A 17266-nucleotide genomic window follows, 5' to 3' on the forward strand; every position below is an offset into this window, starting at 1 on the left:
GTCGCTGCCCATAAGTGTCCCTGTGCGCTCCCCTGTTGGTGGTATTTGATTACCCTATGGTCGTAGTGCTACCCGCTGGATCCTGGGACTGACCTGTTTTCCTTAATTTTCTTTTTCTTTTGGTTTGTTTTCTGGTTTTATCTGTTACTCACAAGCTGGGTACATTTACGCACATATGGTTTTTCTCCACGTTTCCTCCTTCAGGGAGTAGCTCGCCTCCAGTGATGTACCTGGTTTGTTCTCTCAAAAGATCTCATGTCTCGCGTTTCCCTCATTGTACCACACTGTAAAGCTTGGCACATTTGGTGTTAATGTCTGCTATGTCAGGGTGTTTATGGTTTGCTCTATGCGAATTGTATTCGCTTTCTGGATGTACGGTGTTTCTATGGACTTGTTGTTCCTTATTGTCACTTTTACCAAACGTGCAATAAACCGAGAATTGAGAAAAAAAAAAAAAAAAAAAATACATATGGATGAAAAATTAAGAAGAAGCGTGCAGAAATGTAAAATTAACTAAGAATGCCTCTTTTGAGGTGCATCTCACACAGCGCACAGATGAGTATGCCCCTTCTAGTTTTAAAGTTATTTTTAAAGGATAAGCTGGGTAGTACCACTTTGTCTTACTGACATGTTCAAATTTAGATTGTGGTTAGTCTGTAGTGGGCAAAATATATAACTGATTGCTAACACAAGACAGTGATTGTGGTGGCACTTGTAATAGTTTTATTCCACCATAGAATAGTTTAGAGGCAATCTTTGCCTTTATTCCACCGAGGCACCACACACCCATCAGTCATGTCTTAGTAGTAACTGAAAGTGTCCCCTACATTGGTAGGTGGGGTGGAGAAGATTATCCCACTAGGACTGGGATGTTTGTGCTACTGTTGCTGTTGCCGCATACGGCTGGTAGAATTTCTGACTGAGCAAGAGGGCTGCTGCTTAGTTGTTGCTTATGTGTCAGAGTTCATCTAAATGCTTTGTTATACATGCCTGCTGACTCTGCCCCAGCAATAAAAAGTTAAATCACTCCTTCTTACATACATGTTTAGCCTGTTCACATATTGTACATTAACCCCTTAAGGAGCAGGCTGTCTTTTAATTTTTGTACCCTTTGGGACCGAGTCTGTTTTAACACTTTTGCGGTGCTCGTGTTTAGATGTAGTTTTCTCCTCACTCATTTAGTGTACCCACACAAGTTATATATTGTTTTTTTTCAGGACAAGAAGGGATTTCTTTGTGATCATATTATCTACTTTCCTATAAAAAAATATATATATATGATGAAAAATTGAAAAACAAAAACATTTTTTTCTCACTTTTATTTAAAAAATCTTTTCAAAAAAAAAAAAAAAAGCTAATGAAAAAACCTGCTAAATAGATTCTACTATTTGTCATGAGTTTAAAAATACCCAATGTTTTTATGTTTTTTGCTTTTTTCTGCAAGTTATTGGGCAATAAGTAGTGTTCTCCGCGTGACATAACCTAGTAACGTCCACCAAAATGGTGATCCTATAATTGCGGAAGAAGATGTCATTGAAAACGTCAACTGAGGGCAATATGGCTGTGCTTGCGGTGACGTCATCATCCATTTTTTTATCACAGTGCTTGTGGTGACGTCATCTCCCTTTAGATAAGGCAAGCCTAATTATAAATGTCAGAAAAGGACAAAGCACTGTTAAGACAAAGACAACGACAGCAAGACACAGGAGTAGTGGCGGGTCATGAAATTTATGTTGTAACTCATGAAACATTTGAGATAGCAAATAAAGTTTGATTGTGGGTCATAATGTCAGCAAATGGATGTTCAAAGTTTATTGACTTCTTCCACAGGCATTAGCCTTCCATCTGAGGTGTTAGAAAAAGTCTCAAGATAATTGCAAACATTGCTGTTCCAAACACAGATATCATTATGGCTCTTAATTTTATTTGATTAGTTACCTGCACATTTTAGACAAATGCTTTAAATGAATAATAATACATTATGTATTGTGTAGTAATGAAGATTATGGGACGCACATCTGTCCTCACATGGATCCTCAAAATCACAATTTTTTTTCTAGTCCTGCTCCTAGCGCTGTTTATAAATGGAACATTTATACATATGGAGGAAAATTAAAGCTTTACTACTAGACTTGGGCACCAGGGGGCTCTTCGTGTTCGTCTTCGTGCTCGTCTTCGACAAAAAAAAAAATCTTCGTATTCCGTGAATATTCGCCTGTCTTCTCTTCGGGCGGATATTTGTGGACATTCTTCGTGTTCGTTTTTTCTTAGTTTTTTTTTTCCGGTTAAGGGGTTAATACGGGGTTAACACGTACCGCAGCAGCTCTGGCGCCAGGAGTTTAAATGTCCGTATGAGCAACTCTATTGGTCGCCAGCAGGGGGCTCGTCTGCCAATGGCTGATGGCAGACGAGCCCCCTGCTGTTGACCAATAGGGTCGCTCGTACAGACTTTTAAACTCCTGGTGCCGTAATTTGTCCGGCAGATACCATTGGTCTCCCTGTTCTATCAGTTAAATGTCCGTACAAGCGACCAATAAAGTCGCTGCATTAGGATTTTAAAAGTCTGTACGAGCGACTCTGTTGGTCGCTCGTACAGACTTTTAGGCTCCTGGTGCCGTAACTTGTTGCACCTTAAGGGGCCGTGCAAGTGAGCCTATTGGTCGCTTTCACGGCCCTTTAACCTACGGATTTCCGCTCCCGTTATCTAACGCAGCATCGAAGGGGTTAACAGGAGCGGAAATCCATAGGTTCGCTGTCAGGGGTTACAAAGACCGTGCGAGTGAGCCTATTGGTCACTGCAGGGTCTTCCTCTGACATCAACCAATTGGTTGATGCCAGAGGAGGTCCCTGTAGGCGACCAATAGGCTCATTCACACTGCCCTGTAACCCGTGACAGCGAACCTACGGATTTCCGCTTCCGTCAATCCCGCGATGCCGCGAAGACAAGGTAAGCTAGATGGGGAAGGGACCGGGGAGAGTAGTAGACGAAGATGATCACGATCACGAAGATCTTCACCTACGTTTTACCGCCGCCGTCTTTTCTTCGTCGTGTCTTTGGAACGAACACGAAAACGCACTCTTTGTGTTCGTTTTCATGTTCGCCCGAAGACGAATGCACAAGTCTATTACCCCATACGTTTTCTTGAATAATTTATTGAAGTGAGCAGTTCGATTAAACTGTTTCACTGATAAGCATTACATTTATGTTCTCTTACCAACAGTAAAGCGATGCTCATGATATCATTGTGTGAGATGTAATTCATGATCTCTTCTTCATCAGGGGAAATAACAACAACAACTCTTCTCGATCGAGAGGCTAAATCCGAGTACATTCTAATCATCAGGGCAGTAGATGGTGGTGTGGGACCCAATCAAAAAATTGGTATTGCTACGGTTAGTTCCTTTTTGTATTGTGATGCGTCCACTTTTGTTTACGCACATATGAGCTGCAAATTGTTTAATAGCAAATATATTTATAATGTAGTAAACATATAGTATGTGTACTAAAAGGAATTTGAATTATTAAATTGAATTTGAATCTTTTATGTGATCAAATATTATTTATGTAATGTGTATTTATACGGATTCATTATTTATATATTCATGTGTGCTTAAAGTTGTACTTAAACCTCTAATTGGAGACTAGCAAATTCATGAACTGTTACATAAATTGGACTGTCAGCGAAGTACGTTTATTGTGGTTAGTGTCTTAAAACTGTCCAACATGGATAGGGTCTCCTCTTAATGGGGCATATGCTCTGTGCTGAGCATCGGAAGATTATATCATATCCCTAAAAGGGAAGATCTAGGAACCCCAACCAGCCCTATGTGTGGTGACAGGCGTGGACCTGTCATCTGGTATATGACTGGGGCCTTTAGCAGCACATACCTATCTTTACTGCCACTTCAGCAGCAGATTGGGTCCTTCTGTGTGCAGCCACCAATATTTCAGTATTAGTGATACATATTATTATATCAGTATTACTGATGTGAATTATCATGCCAAACAATAAAGGTTTATCAATTGAACATGATCATATGTATATTCCAAGCACTTCAATAAACAAAGCTCCAGGTCCACAACAATGAAAAATGCTAATTAAAATGGCTTTGTGGGGTGGGGAGGATAGGTCTAAAGTCAGCAGGCATTAGGGCAAAGATGGGACAAATTGGACAAAGCGTGTATTCTGTGTAGGTCATGTAGGTCTTGCCTTAAGCTATATTTGTCATACATGGCTGTCTAAAAACATCACACTTTAGACTCTCCCTGCTTTTAATAACTAAACCTGTTTGCCCCAGTAGTGTCCCTAAACCACCAAGGCAATGACCTCACACTAAGTTACTGATTGTAGAGTACATATTTTAAAGGTCCATCAAGTAATTTTAAGAGAGAAATATTGGTACAAAGGAAGTAGAAGTGGAGCAGTCAGCGGGAACATTCCATTAGTTGCCATGGTGCTGCGCCCCTTTTACCTTCTTCCACCAGAATTTATTTTGCACTGGATTGCATTGCACGGCTTGCATGCCAGTGTTGATACAGCATAGTAAATCCTACCTCTGCCCTGCAGGATTTGATTGTAGCATTTGCTAGAATTACATATTCTCTTCTTAACCCTGTGTCAAAAATATTAATATGGATGTTGTAGCACGATCCTACAATTGTAACAGTTGCATACTAGTTTTGGACCTCACATAATGTTAATCATTTAACAGTTCTCTAGAGAGATGTGCAAAGACCTTTTAATTGGAAAATTCAATTTAATTTGTACAAGTGACGACTGAACCTACTGTGCATGGTTTATTCAATTATTTGCATATCCAGCAGTTATAATTAAGACATAACAAATGTGAGATATGTACATAAAAACTGTAAGAGCTTGATACTTTTAAATCAACACTTTTAACAGAGACGATTTAAGCCAGGTATTAAATGAATGCTCTCCAATTCATCCAGTTATCATGAAAAATGCCCTCTTGTTATTGTTTCTTTATTGTTCTGAAACTACTTTTTCCTTACAATGTACAGTAATCAGTTGTGATCTATATCTCCCTGAATATTTTAACCATGTGGCAGCTTTTATTAGATACATTGAATATTGTAATTGGTACTATTCTTTCTTTTAGGTCAATATTACATTGTTGGACATTAATGACAACGCTCCCCAATGGAAGGATGAGCCGTACATGATTAACCTGGTGGAGATGACACCACCAGGTTCGGATGTTACAACGGTATGTGAAAAAAGTAGCGAAAATCTAAAGATACTCTAGTAGGGTATCCCATCACCTATCAGGTGTAGCGAACAGTGCCTTAAAATCTAAATAATTAATTGATTTAATACAGTACAGGCTGTTTGTCTGGGCATGTTAGTGTGTGCACATGTATTAGTGCTGAGTGTCTAGTTGTGTTAGTGTGAGTGTCTGGCTGTGTGTGTGTTAGTGTGAGTGTCTGGCCGTGTGTGTTAGTGTGAGTGTCTGGCCGTGTTAGTGTGAGTGTCTTGTTGTGTTAAGTGTAATTGCCCCTCCCTAAATTTGGCTCTGGGTCCGCCCCTGCTATAAATCTAAGTAACATAGCATCATCTGCCCTATAATTTAACATTTTACATATTTATTCCTATTGTGGCAGGAAAAGCAAACTCCTGTAGCCATCTCCTCCTTTCTTCTTCACTTTCTAAATTGATTGAATATCTGTTTGTTTATCAGACTCCAGACATAATAGAGGTTTAATAACGCATTAAATTAATTTTTATTTTTGTTCTGATCAAACCTCATTAATTCTCCTGCTAATTATGGTTTTACAGAACAACTAGTATTAACTGCACAATTAGCTTTTTTTTTTGCCTTCTGTCTATTTTAAGGCCATGCAATGGTTAGGAACGCAGTGTGTTTTCACATTTTGAAGCTGATTACACTTGCTCAGGTGCATAGTACGCTGCCATATTCAGCACACCTTATTAGCAATTTCATACCTCACCCAAGAGATGTTCTTATATTTACAACAGGGGATAGTTTACTTTTGTATGTAACAGAAGACGGTTATGCAGTTTAAGTTTATTCTAACATTTGCATTGGTTTTTTCTCTCTTGTTTGCTTCTTACATAAATTCACTGCTGGGAATTCCTAACCAAAATGGATTACAATTAAATACCATTAATTCGATACAATTGTTTCCACAGACTATTTTGGCATGTAACATAACTATTTTTTATTTTCAGTATAAACGAGGAAAACACTATATTTTTTATTGTTGGCAGTTATCAGCTACAGGAAAATCTATTTAGGTGAATGTATTTGTTGGCAGTATAAATCTTTTAATAAGAATACATTTGCAACCAATGCTCATGTAAGCGGACGAGTGCATACAGAGCGGCATATTTTTTCCATCAGCATGCTAACTATTGAAAACCAATTCATTATGTATTGTTGTTTACTACAAGCCCTGATGATATCTATTTTAATACATGATTGCGTACAATTTTATTTAGTTTTCATTTTATGTTTCACTAGAATCTGATTACAAGTCATTAGTTAAAATTTAAAATACATTTAGTTGCTTGAAAATAATATTTACAATATTAGTACTGTGCATTTTCATAGTGGCTTTTCACTGTAAAACAATGTTCTTTTAAAGATAATAAAGGTTGGGTTAATAAGTAACAAGGCTAGAGCGTAACATTATTTTTAATTGAAATGTCCTTAGAAGTAGTTCACAACAATAATTTATTGATTTATCAACAACAATAATAATTGCGCAAAACACAATTCCGATTTTTTTGTTTTGTACTTGCATTATTAGTTTGGACTATCCATATGGTTTTCATGTTGAAATGTTGACTATGTATGGTTTTCAATTAGCACCCCTACACACACACATTATATGGCAGTTTCCCTTTTTGATAAATAGCTTTCAAATACTTGTGCATAGAATTATAAAAGTATAGCTAACTATTTAACCCTACTGTGACCTGAGTACTCATTTGTGAGTGACACATTTAACAAAAGATGAGCAACCATTTGACTTGAGTTTAACTATCCTGTATGTTATTTAATCCAATAAGACTAATGTCACTGCTTAATACAACTACTCTGTCCAAAAACACCATACGCTTACACATATTCAAACACCATACACTGGCACTAAAACAATGTACACTAACACGCACACTCAGCACTATGCAGGGACACTCCACTCAGTCAAACACTGTCAAACACTCCACCCAGTCAAACACTGTATACTGACATAGTCACATACACTCACTCCATACATTGTGACCAGGGGCGTAACTAGACGCCTCAGGGCCCGGGTGCGAGAATCTGTTAAGGGCCCCCCCACCCCCTCACCCCCCCCCAAAAAACATGATTTTTACCCAACAATTTTTTTTCAACTAATTCAACAAATTGAATTTACATATTGAATCATAATCAAAGAAAAAGGGGCGCATGTACAAAGGGCATAATCCAGGGGTGTCCAAGTTTTTTCTGCAGTGGGCCACTTCATCAGAATTGTATACGTGGGAGGGCCGCACTCATTTTTCACTGTGACAAAAAATATGGCCTTTAATAAAATATGCAGATTAAAATAAAGTAAAATGACACAAAACCTTTACTCTTCCTCTCACTGATTTCTGGGCCTTGAAAGTTTTGCGACTACAAATTCAGGATTCCCTAGATTTATTCTAGGGATGAACTAAAATGAAAATTCTGGACCAAAACATTCAGGGTTCACTTAGCCAAAACCGAAAATGACCCCCACCTTTAGAAATAATAATAAAAACTCACATATTTAATAAAAGTAGGTAACACACAATAGGACAAAATTAGCAATATGACTTGGCATGATAGGAGTGTGATTGCTGTTAGCCTAGGCAACCAGTAAATGCTGGTACCTAGGCATGATGGGACTGTGCTCGCTGTGATTGCTGTTAGCAATCACACTCCTATCATGCCAAGTCAGCCAGTACATGCTGGTACAGGGTGGCTGTAAGTGATGTGCAGACCCCATACTGCTGGCAGCATCACTACACAAGGGGGGCAGCTAGCTAGGTTTCAGCATGTACTGGCTGACTTGGCATGATAGGAGTGTGATTGCTAACAGTAGTCACAGTCCCATCATGCCTAGGTTCCAGCACTTACACATCCATCCAGTAAATGCTGGAACCTAGGCATGATGGGACTCTGATTGCTATTAGCAATCACACTCCTATCATGCCAAGTCAGCCAATACACGCTGGTACAGGATGGCTGTAAGTGATGTGCAGACCCCATACTGCTGGCAGCATCAATACACAAGGGGGGCAGCTAGCCAGGTTTCAGCATGTACTGGCTGACTTGGCATGATAGGAGTGTGATTGCTAACAGCAATCACAGTCCCATCATGCCTAGGTTCCAGCACTTACACATCCATCCAGTAAATGCTGGAACCTAGGCATTATGAGACTGTGATTGCTGTGATTGCTGTTAGCAATCACACTCCTATCATGCCAAGTCAGCCAGTACATGCTGGTACAGGGTGGCTGTAAGTGCAGACCCCATACTGCTGGCATTATCACTACACAAGGGGGGCAGCTGGCCAGGTTTCAGCATGTACTGGCTGACTTGGCATGATAGGAGTGTGATTGCTAACAGCAATCACAGTCCCATCATGCCTAGGTTCCAGCACTTACACATCCATGCTATCACACACACACACACACACACTCATTTATTCATATAATCATTAATTCACAGATTCATTCCCTCAATCACACATACTCATTCAAACACCCTCCCCACCCCCTTACCTGTACTGCAGCTCCCTCGATGCCGCTCACAGACTTCAGCAGGGGGCGCGGCCTCCCTCTGCCTTCTCTGCTAAAGCACAGAGGAAGTAGGAAGTCACGTGAACTCCGCTTCCTCCGTGCTGTCCAGAAGACCCTCCCACAAGTAAGTAGCAGGGCTTGAGGTGCGGCTCGTGTAAGATCGGTTGCCCTGGCTGCCGATCTTACGCGGGCCGCACCTCGAGGTCTCGCGGGCCGCATTTGGCCCGCGGGCCGCATGTTGGACGCCCCTGCCTTATTTTAAAAAAAAAAAAAAAAAAACGTAAAAAAAAAAATATTTCGGGCGGCCCCTTGGCTTGGGCCCCCCTGCTGCCGGGGCCCGGTCGCAGTCGCGACCCCTGCGACCCCGGTAGATCCGCCACTGATTGTGACATTGCACCATACACCATTACACTCGAACACAATACACTGATACCCTACACTCTCATTCTAACATCATAAAAAATAAACACCCAATACGTCTAACACTGTACACTGACACCCCACACAGTCTACACTAATTGTAGCACTGCACACTGGCACTCCCTTCACACACAGAAACACCATACACTGACAAATACACACACATACACAATTTTTCTAAACCTGTATACTGACACAAAAACATTTTCACCAGGGATAGATAGGAGATGGTTCATGTCAGCCATTTTCACAGTTGCTGACTCAGCAAAGGACACACACCTGCCCATAAACACATACACACCCATATTTATGCTTACCTTTACGCACAAACATCCTGGCTTAGACTTGCTCTTGCAGTCACACTCTTACTTGCCCTTCGACACACTTATCCTAACATTCTACTTTCAATACACAGACACACAGTCTATGCCCTTTCTCCTTATCTCCCTTTCTCCTTATCTCTCCCTATCCCTCTAATTTCTCATTATCTTTTATAATTATCTCTACATTTTCTCAGTATCTGTCTCCTTTCTTTTTATCTCTCCTCCTCATTTTCTCTCTCATTTCTCTTTATTTCTCCCCATCTTTTACCTTTCGCCCTCTCCTATTTTCTTCTTATCATTGTGGTCCAGTGGTCTGAGCATGGTATTTGTTCATACAGACCTCTGTTTCAGTGATCCCTCACAGTGCATGTGACGTCACTGCTGAGTGTTGGAAATGACATAACTAAGTCATGTTCCTGGGCAGTCAGGTACTAAGACCGTGCCTGTTATTCAGTTTTATAATATAATATTTTCTTTTTTTCCATAACTGTTCACTTATATACAGTCGTCTTGTTAAATCATCCATCCATTCCTAAATTAAACTGCTCATGTAAAACACATTCCTACTCTGTGAAGTAAATAAGCCATTTTAAGTGCTTGAAAACCCACACCAGCCTGAATTGTTTGCAAAGGATTTATAATACAGAGTCTGGAAATTAATTAAAGTGATACTTCTCCTGATCAATTACTATAAAATAAAGTAAACAACCCATTTTAAGTGTTAAACACTTAATAGCGAGAATAGAGAGACTAACTAAATGCTCTGTATTTTGGATAGGGATCATTACAAGAAAAAGTTACAAAAAAAGAGTAACCAATGATGCTGCAATTTGGCAGCCGTGGGGCTTAAGCTTAAATAACCAGTCAGTTATTTAACCCTAAGTGCTGCCCCTCTTTGCAGGCTGTGTTAAGGGACCCTGCTCCCCATGTATGTATCCATTTGTAGATCTAAATAGCTGTATCTTATGCATGTGCGAAAGTGAAGTTTATTTCAGCGGCCATAATCTAAAACTGGAAGGGGGTCAGAGGTTTATATTTAATGTAAGAAACATTTTCTTTACTAAGAGGGTGGAAGATAAATGGAACAGCTTCCAATCAGAAGTGGTAGAGGCTAATACAGTAAGGAGTTTTAAACATGCATGGGGTTGGCATAAAGCCAGGGGCGTCTCTAGAGTATTTGGCACCTGGGGCGGATCCTGTATGTGGCACCCCCCCACACAAACACTTTAAAACTGCATAGCTTCTATCGTTATATACTGGCGCAGACATTGAAGGTGGTACAGCATTACTGTTATCATTATATACTGAGGCAGACATTGGACGGGGGAACAGCGTAACACCTATCACTATATACTGAGGCCGACATTGACAGGGGTACACCATAACACCTAACACTATATACTAAGGCAGACATTGACGGGGGTACAGCATAACACCTAACACTATATACTGAGGCAGACATTGACGGTGGTACAGCGTAATCCCTATCACTATACATTGAGCCAGACACTGATAATAGTGCAGCATAACTCCTATCACTATATACTAACCCAAACATTAATGTGGTGTAGGCCTACCACTTCATTGTCTGGCTTAGGGATGCACCGAAACGAAAATTCTGGACTGAAAGCGAAAATCCAGCATTTACCTGTCCGAAACCAAATATGACCCCCCACCATAAAAAAAATCTCACACTTTTATTTAAAGTAAGTAACACAGCAAAATAGGACAAAAAAAATTCAATAACAATATTAATATATTATTATATTATATTAATATATTATTATATATTATTATATCATTATATTATATATATATATATATATATATATGATTGCTAACTGCAATCACACTATTATCATGCCCAGGCATACCCAGATTCCAGCATGTACTAGCTGACTTGGCATGATAGGAGTGTGATTGCTGGTAGCAATCATATATATATATAAATATTGTTATTATTATTGTTCACATGTGAACTCACCATTGGAGGCATAGAATAAGACATACAATTCCCGTATTTGCAGGTATACAATAATAATGTATGGAAACATAGCAAGAGATAAAACTACAGGCATAGATGATAGGTTGCACAACCCAAAGCCAGCTCTGGCGTCCACACTGCCCACATAGAACCTGACCAGCACCCAGATTACACACATAGGATTTACCATCTTTGTCCCCAAACAGCCCAGCATGAGTCAACTTTGTCCCCAAACAGCCCGGCCTGTGCCATCTTTGTCCCATAAACATCCTGCTTGTGCCATCTTTGCCTTTCCACAAATCAATTATACATCTATCATACACACAAACACTTTAACAGTCACTCACTAATTCACACTTTCATTCACATAATTAATTCACACAATCATTTATTCTCTCTCATTCACACAAATTTACACATTCATTAATGCATTCTCACCACCTCATTAATTATCTCCCTCATTCAGACAATTCATCCACACATTCATTCATTCTCTTACTCATTCTCACTTTCTACCTTTCCCCCTTTTCTATCCCTTCTCACTATCTACCCTCCACTCCCTCCCTTCTCACTATCTACCCCCTCTCTTCTCACTATCTACCCCCTCCCCCTCCCTCCTCACTATCTACCCCCTCCCTCCCTCCTCACTATCTACCCCCCACCCTGCCTCCTCACTATCTACCTCCTCACTATCTACCTCCTCACTATCTACCTCCTCACTATCTACCCCCTCCCTCCTCACTATCTACCCCCTCCCTCCTCACTATATACCCTCCTCCCTCCCTCCTCACTATATACCTGTTAGGGACCAGGAACCAGACGAACACAAAACGTAAAATGCAATCACCTTTATTGTAATGACAATAGTGAACAAAGCCAAATCGTGATCCAAAAGCATATACCAAAAGACAAGCCGGGGTCAGGAACCAAGACGGGTACTCAGACAAGCCGGGGTCAGGAATACAGAGATCAGCGAAGTCAGGAACAAGCCAGGAATCAGGAGCTGGGATGGACGTCAGAGAAAGCCAGGTCATACACAGGAATTCAGGAACACAGCAATAGCACTTGCAGCCGGAAACAACACAAGGGCAAGGAGGAAGTGAAGTTTAGCTGCTAAAATAGCCAAAAGGGGCTGGCTGTGGGCTGGACAATGGGCTGAGTCACAGGAGTGACAGGAGTGTAGCCATGGCAACCCAGCCAGGGTGTAAGCCTCCAGCAATGCAGCAGAAAAGCAGCTAGACCATAACAATACCCCCTCTCTCTCCCTCCACTATCTACTCCCACCTCCCTCCTCACTATCTACCCCCTCTCCCCCTGCCTCCTCACTATCTACCCTCCTCACTATCTACCCCCTCTCCCCCTCCCTCCTCACTATGTACCCTCTCCCCCTTTGTAGTTAAAGGTTTTGGACTTACAATCCAGAAGTCCTGCGGTGGGAGCACGACGCCTCCGTCTTCCTGCTCTGCCGCTGCGCTGCTTCACTGCTGAGCACCGAAATATGACGTCATAGCTCAGCATGACATGCCGGCACTCAGCATGACATGCCGGCACCACGACGGAGTTATAGGCCTCACGAAGGAGACTGAGTGACGGGATTCCGGGACATGTGGTCACCCTAGCCCGTGGCACTCCCTGATTAGCGGCACCCGGGGCGGACCGTCCGCCCCCCGCTAGGTACTGTTAGGGATATTAATGAGACAAAATAGGCAAAACCAATATTTTATCACATACGCAAAATAACGACGCTATCAAATATTGTAGTACCACATCCACAATATGAATTTAAGGAGATACCCTATATTTTATCTCCGATCCTAAATTCTTTCAGATCGCCGAAAATTATAATTCAAATTAGATAGATATCGCCACGATAGTCAATCAAAAATATTTATTTATTGTGAATACAATTTATAAAATCTATATATGGGTCACACAGTGCATAATATAAAACACAAAGTTCTTAAAACATGTCAAAAATTGAATCAATTCAAATACAATATATTATCGATAGTTATCAATATGAATTAGTACTATATGAGTCTAACACACAATTAATTTCCAGTCCACTCAGCAACCAACAATTTATAATAATCAGGGCAGTAATAAAAATATCACTATTTCTCTTATATTAGTTTAACTAATATGACAAATTAAAAAGTAATTTAATAATGTCTACGAGTATTAATGAAATTTCTAATAGATGCAAATGATGTCAAACTTCATCTATAGGTAAAAATACCTTTTCATTATTGTTATTATCACGGGTTATAAGCTGCAGTCTCACAAGCCGCCATATACAATAATGCAATATAGTACTTCCCAGAAACAGGGAATTCTATATGAAGAAGACAAAATTCATCTCTATTCAGAATAATAAAACAATTATAATTACCACCACTTGTTGCTGTTGTCCAACTGGTACTTGTAGAAGTTAATCCAGGTTCATTGGCAAGAATTTAAGTGGAAAAGAATATAACTTTCTACCAGTTATATAGGTTAGAACTCAAAGTAACTCCAAGAGTGAAATATGGTGCCAGAATCTTAAGATTCCAATTCTCTGGGGTAAATTTGGTGAATAAGTCCGTCAGGGTCTGTCTGTTTCAGGGTGCGATCTTTTTTAAGGTCCGTTTTTTTTAATTATCCAAGACATAAGCTTAAAAACAGAGCTTATTATCATAGCCTCCACCTCTTGATTGGAATTCTCCAATCATAACGGTGGGTTTTACCCATTAAAATTAGGATTTCTACTCATATTTACACCGTTGTAATTTCTTAATTTACCTGTGAGAGACGCTCTGGTCTAAGAATTAACTTAAAACCATTACATATGTGTTTGGAATTTATCCTTGGTCACCCTTATCGCCAGGTGTTACCTCCTAGATAGTAACTCAGGCCTTGGTAGTCTTACCATGTATCCCCCATTCCAAGTTACATTTCTAAAGATATGCAGCGTCTACTCCTTAACTTTCTCATGGAAGATAACATTAATTGTATCATACATACGCTGAAACATCATTATACATGAATACTCCTTTGTTCTCAATTATAGAGGGAACAAGGACAAAAAGAAATAATCACTACATGATTAAGTAAAATAAAATGGCTCTGACTCCATTTTGTGTTCATGTAAAGTACAGAATATATGGAATACATGTTTTCTATCATAAAATATCTGACAGTACGCTACTGCATAAAGCTATCCTAAATCTAAGATGAGACCAAGGTGGTTGAATTAATGGTTCTTTATCTGCCATCAGATTCTATATTTCAGTGTTCCAATTGGCCCACGTGCCTGCATAGGTTTTCAGGTATGGAATTCAGGTAAGAATGATGCTAATGGAGAGCAAATAGCAATGCTATAGCAACCCCACTACAATAGCAGCTGTTGATTTTTGGGTACGGTGCCTCAGACTGTCAATTAGATCAAACAAATAAGAGAAGAAAAAACCCCAGAAAGGCTGTATTCTTACTCTATATTCCTACTCTTAAGAACAGTGAGAGAGACTACATATACAATTAAAAATTGTTTAATTCCAATAGTACAAATAGTAGTAAATTATCCATGACACAGGACAAAAACAACCAAAATAAAAAAATATAAAAATCAATAGTAGTGGTCACCGACGTGTTTCATCCATGTTGCTGGACAGAGATAACACTTTTTAATTGTATACATAGTCTTTCTCACTGAGTAAGAATATTTATCTTGCCTTTTTGGGATTTTTTTCTTCTCTTGTTTGTTAGAATATAAAGTAGTCTGATTCAGACAATTAGACAATTAGCTTATTTCCATTCACCTATAGAGGTTATATTAGAGATAAAACCGTTTGGCCCACAGAGTAATTCTGAGCATCTCCAGGTGCCCTGGAACTACCTCTGTGGCCACCGTCATATCTATTGAGCACAAGATACAACATTATATCCCAGCTCATCCTCACAAGTATGCTTGCCACCAGGTATAGATACTATGGAGGCTGTGCGGTCATAGATACAATGCATTGCACAAGTGGCCTAGCAATGATAAACCCCAAGCAGGGCCGGGTCAAGACATAGTGCTGCCTGGGGCTTAGTTTGAAATGCCCCCCCCCCGCTCATTATCTACCCTTCCTCTCCCTACCTTCTCATTAGCTACCCTTCCTCTCCCTACCTTCTCATTATCTACCCTTCCTCTCCCTACCTTCTCATTATCTACCCTCCCTCCCTATTATCTACCCTTCTCCCTCCCTATTATGTACCCTATCCCCCCCCTTCACTTACCTTCCAGCAGTCCTGCGGCGAGAGTCTCCCTGCTCTGCAGCGGTGCGCGCTGCTTTACTGCTGAGCGCCAGAAAGGACGTCATATTCCGGCGCTCAGCATTACAAGCCGGCACCGAGACTGAGCTAGAGGGCTCGTAGAGGAGAAAGAGAGAGGGGCGCCGAGCGGGTACTGAAAACTTGATAAGCGAAAACCCCAAAAAAAAGGCGCTTGTGGCGGCATAGTGCTGCCTATTCAAAAGTGCCGCCTGGGGCAATTGCCCCACTCTGCTCCAGGGCCGGCCCTGACCCCAAGACATATCTGTCAGACAACACGTGTTATGTGTACTATACAGTCCACTCAAAAACAGAATGCATAGAAAGCCAGTGAATAAAATGCCAATAAAATTAAATATTGCAAGCTGAACACAAAAAGCATCAGTGGCTCAAAACGGTTAAATCAAACCACCCCCATCGTTCCCCCTTCCATCCCTCTTTTGCTCAAATTACTGCATTGCAAATGGTACATTGAAAATGAGTCCTGTATATTTTATCATAAAACAATTAAATCCATAAAGATATGTTGCTTGCAGAAGTCTCTACTCTCTAGAAGCTCCCGCTGCACTTATGGGCATTTGCAACCGTTGGCCACCACCTGTGAATTTGTAGGAGTTTGAATACCAATGTGAGACTCTGGTTGTTCCGAATGCAAGTTTCCAGATATGGTTTCAAGCCAATTGTGTCTGGAATTTTACCTGACTTCCACATTTTATTCATGAAATACTGTATTTTTCTATTACATCACAGTTTACTTTGGTGTAATAATATTTGCAAACAAAGCAGTCTTTAGTGGCATTTTTAATTGGGAATGTTAATTCTTTATGTTTGGAATTTATTTGTGTACAAGTTCTTCAAATTCCGGTCACAGGGAATGTCATTACAATAAAGTAGTAGCTTGATTTTGGAAGAGTGCAATGTGCATCAGAACTTAATTGGATACACAATGTTCCAAAAGGATAATTTTCATGGATTATTTTCCGTAACAAAATGATTTTCTCCTATGGTATAATTGTTTGTGGGACTAACGGAGGCTAATAAACATTAAGATGAATTTTGAATTACTACTTTCTATCCAATTTTTCTCTAACAGGTGGTAGCAATTGACCCAGACCTGGCTGAAAATGGCACACTACTCTACAGCATCAACCCTTCCAACAAGTTCTACACCCTGAATAGCACAACAGGAAAAATTCGGACAACAGGAGTTGTGCTTGATCGAGAGAACCCAAATCCAGTAGATGCTGAAATGATGAGAAAGATCATAGTCTCTGTTACAGACCGTAGGTTCCTGTCCTCCACTTATTCCAAAACTTCTCGTATGGCTCAGCTTCGACATATTGTTTCCAGAAAAAATAAAGCATGAGAATAAGAAAATAAAAAATGACTTCTGTAAGATCACAAGGAGCTGTTACTGGATATTGAATAAAATGTGTTAAACTAGTATGATA

General features: G+C 40.1%; 1 protein-coding gene across 1 annotated transcript in view; it reads left to right on the forward strand.

Moving 5' to 3' along the window:
• Positions 1-17266, forward strand: part of LOC149281345 (cadherin-23-like) — a 389535-nt gene that overhangs the window by 220844 nt on the left and 151425 nt on the right. The window contains exons 20-22 of the mRNA XM_089499393.1: positions 3281-3393; positions 5125-5232; positions 16909-17098. Coding sequence (XP_089355519.1) covers positions 3281-3393; positions 5125-5232; positions 16909-17098 — 411 coding nt within the window. The remainder of the gene's footprint in view (positions 1-3280; positions 3394-5124; positions 5233-16908; positions 17099-17266) is intronic.

Source organism: Sceloporus occidentalis, unplaced genomic scaffold, assembly GCF_023333645.1.
Source record: "Sceloporus occidentalis isolate IW3139 unplaced genomic scaffold, rSceOcc1.0.p SCAF_134, whole genome shotgun sequence".
In the NCBI taxonomy this organism is placed as follows: Eukaryota; Metazoa; Chordata; class Lepidosauria; order Squamata; family Phrynosomatidae; genus Sceloporus; species Sceloporus occidentalis.